Raw genomic sequence first — 14,808 nt, 5'->3', positions numbered from 1 at the left:
CTTAGACTGATTACATGCAGTTCAAGAGAGGAGAAACAGTTGGTTCTCAGAACAAATATTCTGTTACTCATCTTGTTTTGTTTCTTTCCTGTTGCAGATCCTGCCTGTGGCCCACACGAAAATCTACCCCGACCAGGTATTCTACACAATTCCATGCAGAACTAGAGCCCCAGGGACTATTCCCTTGCTGCTGCCACAACCACTAGCCTTAAGAAATGTTTCATCCCCCATTAGGCTATATTAAGAAAGCAGTGAACTCTTTGTTAGGGCTTAATTAGAAAATATACTGTTGTCCTCCTTAGTACTTAGTACATACTGGTTGACTTATGTCCTGGCAGAATCATGTTTGGTTAATGAACTATTCTGGTTGATCAGATCTATTAACTCACCACATCCGCCGCTAAAAATTCAGTCTCTTGGGAGCTGGAGATGTATTAAGACATGGTCACTGATCTCCAAGGGATTTACAGTCCAGTTAAGGAGAAAAGCTCAACATGCATAAAACGACAAATGCCAAACTCTGTGGCCTCTTAAGGGCAGTGGGAGTTTAGAGGAGAGAGATATCAGGTGTGGTCTGGAGAGGCCATGAAAAGGTTCTATGAAGGAATATGAAAAAGACCTTGAGTGCAGGATTGTAATACAGAGAGGAGGAGATGAGGTGGTACAAAAGCCGCAAGGCAGGAGTGGTTTGGTGCATGCCTGTGTGCAGTGAGGATAATGAGGAGGCCAGCCTCAGTAGGGCAGAAGTATGACAAGCAGTGGGAAATAAGGTAGCATATAGAAAGTATAACAAAATGATACGATTAATTTTTTAACAGAACCCCAAACTTACACATCCAAATGAAATTATCCCTCTTTGGAGGTTTTTGTGATGCTGCTGCCAGTGCTCAAAAGACGTTTTTAAACTCCACTTTTGGAATTTCCTTCAGAGCCTTATTGGTCCTCAAGGGCTAATTTAATTTTTGGAAACAACTAAAAATGTCATTTAGAGCTAAAACCAATGGATTAAATAGGTGATACCAGCTTGGGTGTTTTTTCTTAAGTGACAATAAAATAAAATGTCGTCTCATGATGTTGGCTCTGAAAGAAGTTCCAGAGAAGAGTTCCAGACACTGTGAACAGCAGCAGCATCCATGGAATAAGTCCATTGCCTCCTAGACACCTGGAAAGACAAAAGGTCATTTAAATGTACATGCTCTGGTCCGTTCATTGCTTTGCAGCCACAACTCATTTTATGGTTAATAGAAGCCCCATATATAAAATTCAGTTGAACAAACATTAAGTGCCTGTTGTATGTAGAGTACTGTGAGAGATTTAAAGTTGCATTTCCTTTGCTATAACACTTTAAATCACCTGAAAGCATTTGATGACTTAATACCTAAGATTCAAAACCATAGTAAGATTTTAATACTGATTTCTTTTTCCTTATAATTTTGTACTAACAGCCTTTCATGTATGGTATCTGAGGTAGTAGTATCTCTGCACATGTTGCATTTGATGACTTAATACCTAAGATTCAAAACCATAGTAAGATTTTAATACTGATTTCTTTTTCCTTATAATTTTGTACTAACAGCCTTTCATGTATGGTATCTGAGGTAGTAGTATCTCTGCACATGTTGTGTCCTCAAGCAGTCAATAAAGCTGAAATTACTCACTCATTTAGGCTGAATGTATTCATGTTTTGATTGCTTAATAATCAGGATCTAGCGCTAGATGTCTATTAATCCCTAGATGATCTGTTTGGTTTAGTACTAACAAAGTCTAAGTACATGATAACCCAGCTTCTACAACGTTTACTAATCTAGCTGTGGCCACTAACCATCTCTCACAGGAATATATTGGAACAAAAATGATAGAATAAAAGCCATGCTACTTGGTGCCTATATCTTAAAGAGTAAAATCCTGGTCAATCCTAAGGATTACTGTTCTGATAAAGAACTCAGCTGCAACTACGGATAAAGGACTCAACTACTCTGCAAACTGAACATTTGTTCAAAATGGTTCTTGAAAAAAACAACAGACAGTGCTTTGAAAGTTTTTTTTTCCAGGCATTTCTGAAGTGAGGTGAGAATCTTTTTGGATACTGTATTTTGCAGCAATAATATGCCCAACTATTCTCTCAAAATTATAGTACAGAAAGTATTCTAAGACATATTCAGCCTGTCCAGAATATGTTCCTTGGGCTTTTATGGGAATAATAAGGCAATTCTCCATTGAAAGCCTTCTCAGAGTTATTTTTTAATTATACTTCAGTGCTTCGTCATGTTGTGAAGGTGACCCTATATTCTCAAGTTATGCCAGCAGAGTGCCAGCTTTGGCAGGTCTTACTCAGCTAAAGATGCTTCATATAATGGGCTATGTGGCCATTGTCTGAGGTTTGGAGAATTCATCACTAGAGTAGGTTCAGAATGATGGAATTTTAGGCCACAACTACCCTGAAAGACCAGCTACTAAGATACAGAAGGATTATGAGCTGTGCCATGGAGGAACCATCCACCCACAGGGACAAATTACAAATACCTGAAGTATTAAAATAAGTAATGTGACTAGAGAGAGTATGTTGTTGAAATGAAAGAATGGTCCTTTATAGCTTAAGATGTATGATAAGGAGATAAAAGTTAGTTCCAGTTAACCTAGTCATAGGCACTGGCATGCAAATTCTGCCTGAATCTAACACCAAAAATGTTGATATATTTTTTAAATTGGGTCAAAAAATCATAAAATTGGAAGAGAACTTGAGAAGTAATTCAAGCCATCCTTGCAACTCTCTAGGGAGACTACAGCAAGTTGGCTAAAAGAAATGCCTATAATTAGAAGTTATCTAGGTAGTATCTCTACTTGTAGATGGAATTTAGAGTTTGGAAAAACATTCATGGAAATGCAACTACCAACTTCAATTTTTGAAGCTTAGGTGGTAAAATTTAAAACACTTTCTAGTAGCCTAAGCAGCACTTTTAGTTTTTAAAAAAAATGTATTTTAGATATACAGCAGCCTTATGGATTGGATATGGACTTAGATTTATATCAGTTACAAGTACACTTAATGATATTTTTACATATCAGATAAATATATTTTTGTGGTAGCAAAGAATCAGAAACAGTAGATGCCAGTAAACTGAGGAATAACTAAAGAAATTTTGGTACGTAAATGTAATGGAAGAGTACTGTACTAAAAGAAATGACAAATGTGATGAATACAGAGAAGCATGGAAGGATTTGAACTGATAAAAAATTAAGTACGGACAAGAAAACTGTACATAGTGACTGCAACAATGTAAATGGAAAGAACCACAAAATAATCAGAAGTGAATGTTGCGAAATGACAAACAACAAGCACAGCCTCAAAGAAGAGATGTGAGGAAATACTCCCCCCCCTTTGCAGAACTGGGAGGTCCATGGGTGTGTAATGTTAAGACTTTTTTTTGAACAGATTGATCAGTCTTGCTTTTCTCATCTTCCTCTTTTTGTTTTCTTTAAAAAAGAATTGTTAGCTAAAGTCACTGTCTCAGAGAGGTGAGAGATACTAGGGAAAATGCATTTTATTTCTCCATTCTTACAGTAAAACCACCACTTAAAGTTTGGTTCAGTTTACTCAGAGCAGGTCCTTAGCAATAGGATTTATTTTCTAAATCAATGAGCAGAGCTAAGTCGTTATTTAACTGAATTAGGCTAATCTGGTTCAACACACGATTGCCTAATAATGTAATGGTGACCCCAGTATCCCTCATATGACTGTTTTAAGAAAAGTTTGTTTCTAAGTTCTGTAGTCATCTCTCAATTTCCCAGGGCCTGACAGCTGTTCTAAACAGGCCTTTTCCCCCCTTCTGTGCCTCAGTTTGCAGTCATTTCACCCCCTAGTCACTCTTGCTTCAGAGAAGGGGCTCCAGAAATGAACAAAGCCCACCAATTTGACTGCTTGGCGTGGCTCTCAGCAAGTTTGCAGGGAGAGGAAAATGCAACTACTGGATGAAGTTAAATTTGGAGATCAATTATGATTTCCAGAAAACCCATTTAGCTACTAGCTTACCATTTCCTCTTCTTCCCATCCTGCTTTTTACAGCTAAGCATCCAGCTACCTGCTCTTTAAAGATAAAACAGCCTCTCCATCAAGCTTGCAAATTCAATCTAATTCAATTCTGTTAAATGAGAACCTACTCTCTGTTGCCTAGAACTAGGATCAGAAAGAGTAATTAAAATATATGAGTTTTAGTGAAGTTTTTTTTAACATAAGTTACATAATTTTGGAGAAGGAAGATTTGAGTGATTTTATCTATTATTTATCTTCCCGTATTTTGAAAAAGATGCAGATGAGCTGGGACATGGCCATCAAGTCTGGAGGAGGGAAGGATGGATTATGTTGCCATTCTTGTATGATTGAAGAATTATGTCATTTGTAAATGAGTAATTTCAGATGCATGCCAGATTCTTCTACTGATAATACTGTCTTTCATTTCAGCGGTTTGACAAAAGTATACAAAAACTTCTAGCAACTAAAATTGCAGTTTACCTGATGACATTTTTAATAGTAACTGTGGCTTGGGCAGCACACATAAGGTATGCAAAATGGGAAGTGTTTTTTTTTTAATGTCCAAAATCTGAAAGGACAAGCAAATTTTGCTAACTTGCTACAAGAAGTCATTTCTTTGCAGCTACAATGGAAATTAAGTTAATAAGTACATACTGGGGCCCTTCTGTCTAAGAATTCAAGTATAGTCTGACAGATAGATTACCATATATATCCTTTTCTGCATCATGGAGGGAATAAAATAGTAAACATATTACAGTAAACTTATAAAAAGATGTCTGCTTTCATTGCACAGTTTCACAGTAGTAATAACTTGCCTCCATCCCACACAGTGCATACTGTTGGTCAGTACACATTTATTAAATGCCTGCTCTGTGCCAGGCACTCTGCTAAGTGCTGTCATTTTCTATGGCCATTGCAATCTCAGAGTGTCCTGGCATAGTTCCAGAAGAGGAGAACATGGTGAAACACAACAACCACTTTGATATTCCTGGTCATACGGGGGAAATGAAACCCAGTATTTTTGCCTTGTTTAATAGATTAACAAAGGGTACGTAGTAAATTATTTGCATAAGTACCAAGGAAACATCCTCAGAAGGAAAATTCTCAACACCCAGGAAAATCTATGTAGTGGCTGTAAACCTTTACATTCCAACAAAAAGAGCTTTTTCCTTTTTTTCCCTCTTACTAAACTTGGGATGTTTTTAAATCATTTTATTTGTTTGTACAAAATTGTTTCTTTCTAATCTCTTGATGAATGAGTCTCAGTGATTTTCTTTTCCCTTTTTTTCCCTAGTGGTTTTCTTAAATTCTGGAGAACTTCATAGAACCACAGAATTTCAGGGGTGAAAGGGACCTTAGGAACCACCTAGGCCAACCCAAACCCAAAAAAGAATCCCTTCTACAAAATAGCCAACAAGTGGTCCTCCAGCCTCTGCTTGAAAACCTCCAAGGAAAGTGGAGCCCACTCTCTCAAGAAATCCCGTTCCACTTTAATAGGAAGTTTTTTCTAATCTCAAGCCCAATTTTCTATCAGTTGCTCCTGGTTCTACCCTCTGGGACCAAATAATGCCCCCTTCCAGATGACAGCCTTTCAAATACTTCAAAAGAAGTCTTTCTCCATGCTAACCATCTCCATTTCTTACTACTAATATTCATATGGCATGGACTTAAAGAGCCTCATCATCTTAGTGGGCTTCTGAATGCCTTCCAACTTATCAATGTCTTTCCTAAATCAAAGTGCCCACAACTGGACTAAATACGGCATTTGTGGTCTAACAAGGGCAGAGTAGTGAGGACCATCAGCACCTTATTCCTTTAAGCTGTATCTCCCTTAATGTTGCCCAAGATCTTGTTTGCTCTTTGGCTCATGCTAAATTTGCAGTCCACTGAAACCCCTTTTAGACAAATTAATATCTAGCCACATCTCCCTCATTCTGTACTTTTGAAGTTAATTTCTTTTTTAACTTAAGTATAGGATTTCACATTTATCCCTATTAAATTTCATCTTAGATTGAGACCAGTGTTCTAATCTGTCAGGATCTTTTTTGTCCAGATTTTGTCATCCAGTGCATTAGTTCTAGACTAGATGGGATCATTGCTCAGCACTACCCCCACCCCCAAAAAAAGCCTGATTTTTGAAGAGTCATTATACTTTATCACCAGTTCCTAGTATGGTAGTTTGAATATAGCATTTGATTTATGAAATATTAATGTTTCTTTCAGTTATAAATATTATATGTACAGCATTTACAGATTCACACAAGCTTATAAATATGATTTAAACATGTTGACTGCCTTCTTAACTGTGTTTTTAAAGGAATGCCTTAGACCTAATTTTTTAATAAAGACATCTCTGAAAGGATAATGGAATTTCAATATAAAAATAGGGTTCTACCTCAGAAAACATCCAATATTCATGCATTTTCTAAGATTTCTATAATCTAAAAATATTATTTACAAATCACCGTTTTCCTCTGCAAATCTGAATTCCTCAGAAATGTAAATCAGACAAAAGATGAGGATCTCAGGGATGAATCGTAGCTACTGAGGCTAGATATTGGAATACCTACATATGGAAAGATTTTTTTTTTAATGTTTAATACAAGGTCACTTTGTGCCCTGTATCTTCATGTTTCTCCAGTCAGTCACAGAGGACAATTTAGTTAGTTCTGGAGACAAAAGGGCAGAGCACACCAAGTTTGAGGGAATGCTGACTAGACTATGTTAATCTTAGGTGCCAGAGCTATCTGGGTTGTGATGTCAATTTTTAGAAAATCCTAGGAAATTATATTACCTTTTAGGCTAGCCTACATAAGAGGATCTTGGGAGCCCCAGATCTAACTGCTCCCAGGTTTGCTCTTAGAAGCAGCTATACTACATAAATGTGCTTTGACCAGGACCCACAATTCTAGATAAGAACCCAGATCCTGGTATCTCTTTACTCCCTTAATCTCCTCCCCCAGGTTGACTCTCCCATACCTCTGGCTGTTCCATCATCCCTCTATTCTTTTCCCTAGCTTGCCTCTCACCTCTGAGAACCCCATTAGTCTCCCATTTTCCCCACCTCAGTCTCTCTGCCTTTCCCACCATGAGCTTCCTATTCCTCCTTCCCTTCCCTACATTACCCATTCCTTCTCCAGCTTGGCTCTACAACCCCTGGATTTTTCATCTCTATATTTTCTCCCTCAGTCTGTGTAGTACAGTGGAAAGAACGCTAGATTTAGAGTCAAAGGACCTGGGTTCAAATCGTAGTTCTTCAACTTACTACCTTGTGTACCCAAGGGTAAGTAACTGTTCTGTGCCTCAAGTTTCTTCATCTGTAAGATAGGAAATTGAACTACATCTGAGGCCCCTTCCAACTTGAAACATATGATAGTATGAACTAGCCACCAACATGCACATCATGCAGCAGGTTTGCGCTTGAGCATCCTGACCTGTTAAGCTGTCGAATTAAAGAGCATCCTTCATGGTGGTGGCGTAGATTAAGGGGCACCTTCTGCAGAGAATCCTTAAGCAGGGGACCAGTCCTGAAACCTTACTCTGAAAATAGCTTTAAGTTTTTATTTTTATTGAGTTGCTACAAGGACAAACCCCAGAAATGTTGGTGTGGTAGCCCCTTCTGACTAAGTCTCACTGTCAGCATTAGGCATCTGGCCTCCAGGAATCCCAATCCCACTTAGATTCTTTAGCCTCTAAAGTCAGGTCAGGTGACCTGGGTTTTAGTTCTGGCTACCACTGACTCTGACAAGGCACTTAACTTCTGGGCCTCTGTTTCCTCATCTGTAAAATGGTCATACTGATACCTATACTACCTCACAGGATTGCTGTCAGGTTTTATTACTAGCAACAAGTAAAATATCATCACACCAATATTCTGAAAAAGATATGACTGTAAAAAGTGCCATAAGTTGGGGGGAAGCTAGGTAGTACAGTGGATAGAGCACCAGCCCTGATGTCAGAAGGGCCCGAGTTCAAATCCAGTCTCAGACACTTAACACTAGCTGTGTGACCCTGGGCAAGTCACTTAACCCCAACTGCCTTGCAAAAAAAAAGTACCTTAAAGTATGGTCAGAAGGGAAATTTTTTTTAAAGCTTTCCAAGTACTCTGGCACTTATTAACAAATGTCAAATTATTACAAAATTAAATATGAGAATACATTTATTATTGACTATATTTCTTTGGTTTCCTCTTTTTTCATTGCATTTGTTTCTAGACTATTCCAGGTAATTGGAATGATAGATGATACTTTGGCCTTACTAAACCTGGTGAGTTTTCTTTTCCTTCTTTTTAGAAATAATTTCAACTTAAAATTTGATTCTCACGGAAGTGAAGTTGAGATGAATTAATTCCACTCCTCATGCCCCAGGGTAATTAGCTTAGTCTTGACCCTGATCTAACAAACACATCTTTTTTGTATTTGACCTGTTAGCTCCAGGCATGGCACAGCATGTTGAGGAACGGTCAGAAAATAAAGCTAGACAGTTTGATGTAAGAAAGCTAAGAAGATAAATTCTGTAGCTGCAATTGAGAGGAGTTAGCATGAGCTGTAACTGTTATGTGGGTCTCCAGCATGCCAAGTTGTATCATTTCTTTTAAGCCAAATTTGAAATAAAGGAAAGAGATATTAGAATGATTTCCCCCAAATCAAATCTGACATGCTTTCCCTGCTCTTATCTGCCTCTTTGCACCTTCTACTTATTACTCCTAGTTCTGCCCTCTAGAATCAAACAGAGTGTGTCTCATCTCTGATCCACATTATGCCCCTTCAAGTACTTTAGATAGCTATCATGTGTCCCCCAGGTCTTCTCTTCTCTATGTGAAATATCCCCTATTACTCCAGTTAATCCTCATATGCCAAGATGTGCCTTCTTTCTCACTGACCTCCTTTGATTATTCTCGTGCTTCCTAAACTGTGCTGTACAGAACTATGCTCCAGTTATGGCCCAGCCAGGGCAGAGGTCAGTGGAACGATCACATCTCTACTTATGGATGAGATGCTGTCTTAATGCAATCTAAGATCGTATTAGCTTTTGGAGGTACACTATGATTGATTGATATTGAGCTTATAGTCCACTAAATCCTAGATCAAATTTTTCATACTACTGTCCATTTCCATTTCTACTGTGCAGCAACACTTCCCCCATCCTGTACTTATGAAGTTTATTTTTTTAACTCAAGTGTAAACAACATTTATTTTTACTAAATTTCATCTTGTTGGCCCAGCATATTAACTTGTCAAAATATTTTTGGATCCTGATTCTTCTATTTAACATGTGAATTATCCTTCCTGTTTTTATTTCATATAAAATGTATTAAACTGGCCATCTGTACCTTTATCCAGGTCATTGATAAAATTGAGGGCCGAGCACAGATCCCTATGACACTGAGGAGGGAGGAGAGTTCCTTGGGTACTTAAAAAAAAAAAAAGGTGGTTTCCTCTGCCCTGCCCTTACCCCAGAAGGGACCCATGAGGTCATTGGCCTCCCGTCGTTTTTAGATACACTATGGCTGGAAAGAGAAACACTGTCGAGGATGACCAGGATATTACTTTGATCAGGCAAGTGACTGACTTTTTTTCTTTTACAGGCCTGTATGATGATTATTACTTTCTTGCCATACACGGTGAGTTAACTTCACATCCCCTGTGGTGCCAACCATAAGTAAGTCATCAAACATCTCCCAAGTTTACTATGCTTAACCTTGCCTTTTTCTCTGCTATGGAGGAGAAAGAAAAGTAGACCCAGGCCCTGCTTTCAGGAACTCTGAAACAAATCTCACCTGGGACAGCTAAGAGCTAAACTTGTGAAATACCAACAAACTCTGGAGTTCAGCATAAAGAGAAAAGAAGATGGTAGAGAGGAGAAGAAAAGATAATATTTGAAGGGCATTCCTATGAAAGAGGGATTAAATTTGTTTTGTTTGGCCCCAGAGAGGAGAATTGTACTGGGTTTCTATTACCAGGAGACAGCTTTCAGCTCAGTATTACAAAGAACTTTCTCACAATAGAAGCCATTCCACAGTGGTTTGTGCTGCCTCAAAAGGTAGTGAGCTTCCTGTGATTGGAATTGTACAAACAAGAGGTTAGATAAACACTTGTTGGGGATAGTATAGATTGTGCTAGGTAGAGGGTTAGATTAAGTGGCTTCTAAAGTCTTCCAGTTCTGAAAGTCTGATCTGCAAACTAACAGTGATACCTATCACCTGCCTCATTGGAATGTTAAAGAATTATTAGATAAATGAAGATCTTCAATAAACTTTAAGTTCTTAGGTTGCAATGTAATATATAAATATGCAGGAGTAATTCAGTGGGTTTTTAAATGTATCATAGTATTTTGAATTATTTCAATATATAAGAAGATATTTAAGTGGAAGAGCTTCTGGGTTTGTTTTTTTAATTTTTAAGTAATTCATTTTAAATTACCTTAGTAACTAAGAATACAAAAACAAGTGTTACTTTTCAGTTGTTGACCCCGCAATCATATATAAATATATAACCTGAACTAAATCTCAAATGTCCATTGTGCAACACATCTTCACATTTCTAAACCTTCCCAAAGGTTTTTAAAGGTGGATACTTACCAGTTTGAAATAAGCCCTCCCTAGAATAAAGGGATGAGCTGGCTACATCATGGTAACACATGGTAATGCCACAAGGTCCCTGAGGGCTAATTATAGTCTTCTGCTAACCATACTACAGGCATTTCTCACCTGTCTTTTTCCTTCCTCGTATTTCTCATTCACTCCTCTTTTCCCATCTCCTCTTCTTGCTTCTCCGTCTTCACCTTTTTCTTTCTTCCTCCTCCTTGTCTTCTCTTACTCTCTCCCGTCCCTTCCCTTCCTCTCAATTTCTTTTTCCTTTTTTCCTGCCTTTCTTCCTTCTCAGATATATGTACCTTAGGCCTGTACTTACGGACCTCAGTTTTGCCCTGATGCTTAGGGTTCCAGAGACTTGACTTTGGAATTAGATATTCTTTGATGTTCCCTTCTATTTTTGCATTTTATTGTACAGGTATTTAAAATTCAGGGTGAGATAGTGGTGTTAGCTTCTGATCTCATAACATTTTTTCACAAATGGTTGGTGTCTCAGTGAAGTGCTGAACACTTGAACTTTCCTTTGCAGTTTTCCTTAATGGCCTCCTTTCCTGATGTGCCTCTGGGTATTTTCCTGTTTTGCATTTGTGTCATCGCCATTGGCCTCAGTCAGGTACAGTTAATTCAAATGACTTCTTTTTTTAAAAAATGTTGTATTAATGATCTTTTTTATATCACTATTTCTTTCTAGTAACCCCACTACCACCATCATTATAGAACCTTTCTTGTAAAAGTCAACTGAGGGCCTGAGTATTTGTTTAAAGGGACCAAAAAGAAGACAAATGGAGAATGTCTGCATGGTGTAATATGTTCATTTAAGCCTAATTTCTGTCAAACTACTTTCCAATTTTCTCAGGGGTTTATCAAATAATAAATCTTTCCCCTAATGGTCAGTATTCTTAGGTTTGTTAAATCCTAGGATTCTGTGTTCATTTGCTAGTGGGTCTTGCTTATCTAGATTGTTTCCCTGAGCTCAGGCTTCTTCACCTTGCCTACACTTTTGGTTCTAACATCATAACAATCAGAACTGACACAAAGTTGAACTGACTGTCTCAGAAGGTAGTGAGTTCCTTGCTTCTAAGCTTTAGTAGAGACCAGATAAGCCGTGTGTCAGTGATATTGTAGAGAAGATTCATGCTTTAAGAATTGGTTGGACAAGGTGCTGTCTAAAATTACTTCAAGGGGAAGCTAGGTGGCACAGTGGATAGAGTACCAGCCCTGAAGTCAGGAGAACCTGAGTTCAAATCCGGCCTCAGACCAAACACTTGATACTTACTAGCTATGTGACCCTGGGCAAGTCACTTAAACCCAATTGCCTTAAAAAAATTTTTTTTTCAAATAAAATAAAATTACTTCAAGCTCTGAGATTCTATAATTCTATACATAGCAAATAGGAAGATGAAATATATTACTACTGCCACCTCTTTAGCTTGTACGCATTATCCTTCAGTCCTCTAATGTATGACAATTTCCATATGGTGTTAGGGGCCTCTGGCTTCACTTAAATAAGTTCAAGAAACTTAGATAAGTTCACCATCTTCACTTGAATAAGACCAACAAAGGGTCCCTGGGATTTAGGTCTCATTCCCAAGAAGCATGCCAGGCATGACTCCAACATATCAACAGCTCCCCAAACCTCATTTGGTAAGGAGGGGAAGATTAAAAATAAAATAGAGCTCAGATAAAAAATATGTATTCTTAATATCCATATTTACTCATAAAAAGGTGTTTTACACAAAAGGAAAACAGTAACAGCAACATTAAAGGGAAAAGAACTGACAATCCCAAAGGTAAAACTTCTCAATCTGTACTTGAAAGGGAGTTAAACCTCAGGGAAATATATGAATTAAAGTTTAAAAACAGAAATATAACATGTTTTATTTATTAGTTTGACTGATTGAAATAGTTATAGAAGACTAAGATACATTTCACTCTCATGAGGCAATACCTAGAAGCAAATAATAGAAAACAAGTAAAAGTTATTGTTTATAGCAATAAATGTGAATATCAATGGCCTATTAAAACAGGGTTACAGGTAGACTAATAAAATCAATAAATATGTTGTTTATAGGAAAACATTTAGTGTAAAAATTAGATTAACAAAAAAGGAACAAAATGGTCAAAGGAAAGTTTCAAAAATTAGGAAGAGAAATAAACAAAATAGAAAATAAAAGCATATTTGAGTTGATTAATAATAAACTAGAAAATTTTAAAGAAGTAGATGATTTTTAAAAAAATATAAATTTCCCAAACGGATATGACAAGAAACTATGAATTTAAATAGACCAATTTCAGAGAAAGAAATAAGACAAGTCATTAAACAATTACTCCACCAAAAAAAGTGACCCAGACAGATTCATATGTAAATTCTTTAAAATTTTGAAAAACAAGTATCCCTATATTACAGAGGTTATTCATAGATATAGAAAAATGTGGAACACTATTCAGTTCCTTTATGAAACAAATATGCTTTTGATTTTTAAATTTTTAATGATACCACTTATGAATATAGAAATATAAAACAATATCAGCTAACAAAATAGAGAAATATATTTTTAAAAATTATTCATTGTAACCAGACAGGATTTATACTGGGTATATAAAGCTGTTTCAACATCTGAAAAATTAACAATATAATACAACATACAGACAAAAGTTATAGTTATTTCAGTAGGTAAAGTAAAGGCCCTTAATAAAAGTCAAGTTCATTCATGATTTTATGTTGGTTTTGGGTTTTTTTGGTGAGGCAATCAGGGTTAAGTGACTTGCCCAGGGTCATGTGGCTAGAAAGTGTTATGTGTCTAATTCAGATTTGAACTCAGGTCCTCCTGACTCCAGGGCAGGTACTCTATCCACTGCACCACCTAGCTGCTCCCATCCATGATTTTAAAAACAGCATTTAAAAGAGTAGGTATAGAGGGATTTTCCTTCAACTATAATCAAAAGTATCTACCTCAAACCAACACTCAGTGTAATATGAAGTAAACAGGCATTCACAATTAAATACAGGTATAGTCCAAGGACTCCCACCTTCACCATTTTTATTACTAGCAATTATAATAAGAAGAGGGAGGGAGGGGCAGTATGAGTGACATTACCATTCAAAAGAAGAAATCAAAATGCCATTGTTCAGAGATTACCTGATGGTTTATCTAGAAAATCCAACCATCTCAACCAGTAAATTAATGGGGACAATAAATGAATTCAACAAGTTTGCAAGATAGAAAATTAATACACAGAAAATTTTGAGTTTTTATCTACTAGCAATAAAGATCAAGAAAACATAAAAACCTATTTTCAGTAACAAAAAACATCAACTATTAGATTTATCCACATAGAAATAAATGCATAGGCCCACCTGTCTAAAGACAACTATTAAATCATAATGACTGAAATAAAAAATGACCTAAATAACTGCAGAGATTGTTAATATTTGTGAATAGATTGGATTAATTTAGTGAAAATAATAGTACTAGCAAAATTACTTTCTGTATTTAATGAGGCAAGAGATCCCAAGACGTCTGATTGTTTCCTATTTCAACTAATTATTTTTGTTAAGTAGATGCTAATTCAGTTGTTTTCATGTGGTGTTGGGGTAGGCTATGTGTCACTTGGGATGCTGCCCACTGTGGGCAGTAGCAACCCACATTGGCTTGTGTACTGCCTTCTTTAAGCCTGTAGAAAGGTATAGTGTATATTATTACCAAACAATAGAGTGTAATATTTAATTTTTCCACCAGGGGGCACTAAAGCCACCAGCAAAGTGATTTCACCATGATGAAATGTGGCTCCAAATTATTGGAAGTTTATAGAAAAATATATGGCTTATTACTTCCATATTCTCTCTGTGTCTAGAATTTTACCTTCTCAATCAGTAATCCTCTATATTTATACTACACAGTCAATAAACTTTCTGTAGCCAGATGGTATATTTAATGTCGCAAAGATGCAGGCCAAGTGCTTCAATGCTGCTATGTGAACATTCCAGCCCAGCTGTAACCCAGAATCCCCCATACCCACAGAACACGGGAGAGGGATACTCTTTTCCCGAATCCAGCTCCAGGTCTCAGATTAGAACAGTTAAAATCACCAAAAAAGAAAACAAGGAATACTGGAAGGCAGATCATCTACCAGACTTCTCTAGCTGTTGACAATTTTAGAAGCTGCCTGTCTTAGCCACCGAGCC

The 14,808-nt window shown here is 37.0% G+C and overlaps 1 protein-coding gene across 1 annotated transcript in view; it reads left to right on the top strand.

The window, feature by feature from the left end:
* The window catches only part of TMEM175 (transmembrane protein 175), a 33,589-nt gene that overhangs the window by 2,813 nt on the left and 15,968 nt on the right, over window positions 1–14,808 (top strand). The window contains 5 exon segments of the mRNA XM_021005398.2: window positions 98–136; window positions 4,460–4,557; window positions 8,245–8,296; window positions 9,618–9,653; window positions 11,152–11,235. Coding sequence (XP_020861057.1) covers window positions 98–136; window positions 4,460–4,557; window positions 8,245–8,296; window positions 9,618–9,653; window positions 11,152–11,235 — 309 coding nt within the window.

The sequence above is a fragment of the Phascolarctos cinereus genome, unplaced genomic scaffold (assembly GCF_003287225.1).
Source record: "Phascolarctos cinereus isolate Bilbo 61053 unplaced genomic scaffold, phaCin_HiC Scaffold_9;HRSCAF=440, whole genome shotgun sequence".
NCBI lineage: Eukaryota > Metazoa > Chordata > Mammalia > Diprotodontia > Phascolarctidae > Phascolarctos > Phascolarctos cinereus.
The sequence above is the reverse complement of the archived record's forward strand: the minus strand, read 5'-3'. Positions and strand labels throughout refer to the sequence as shown.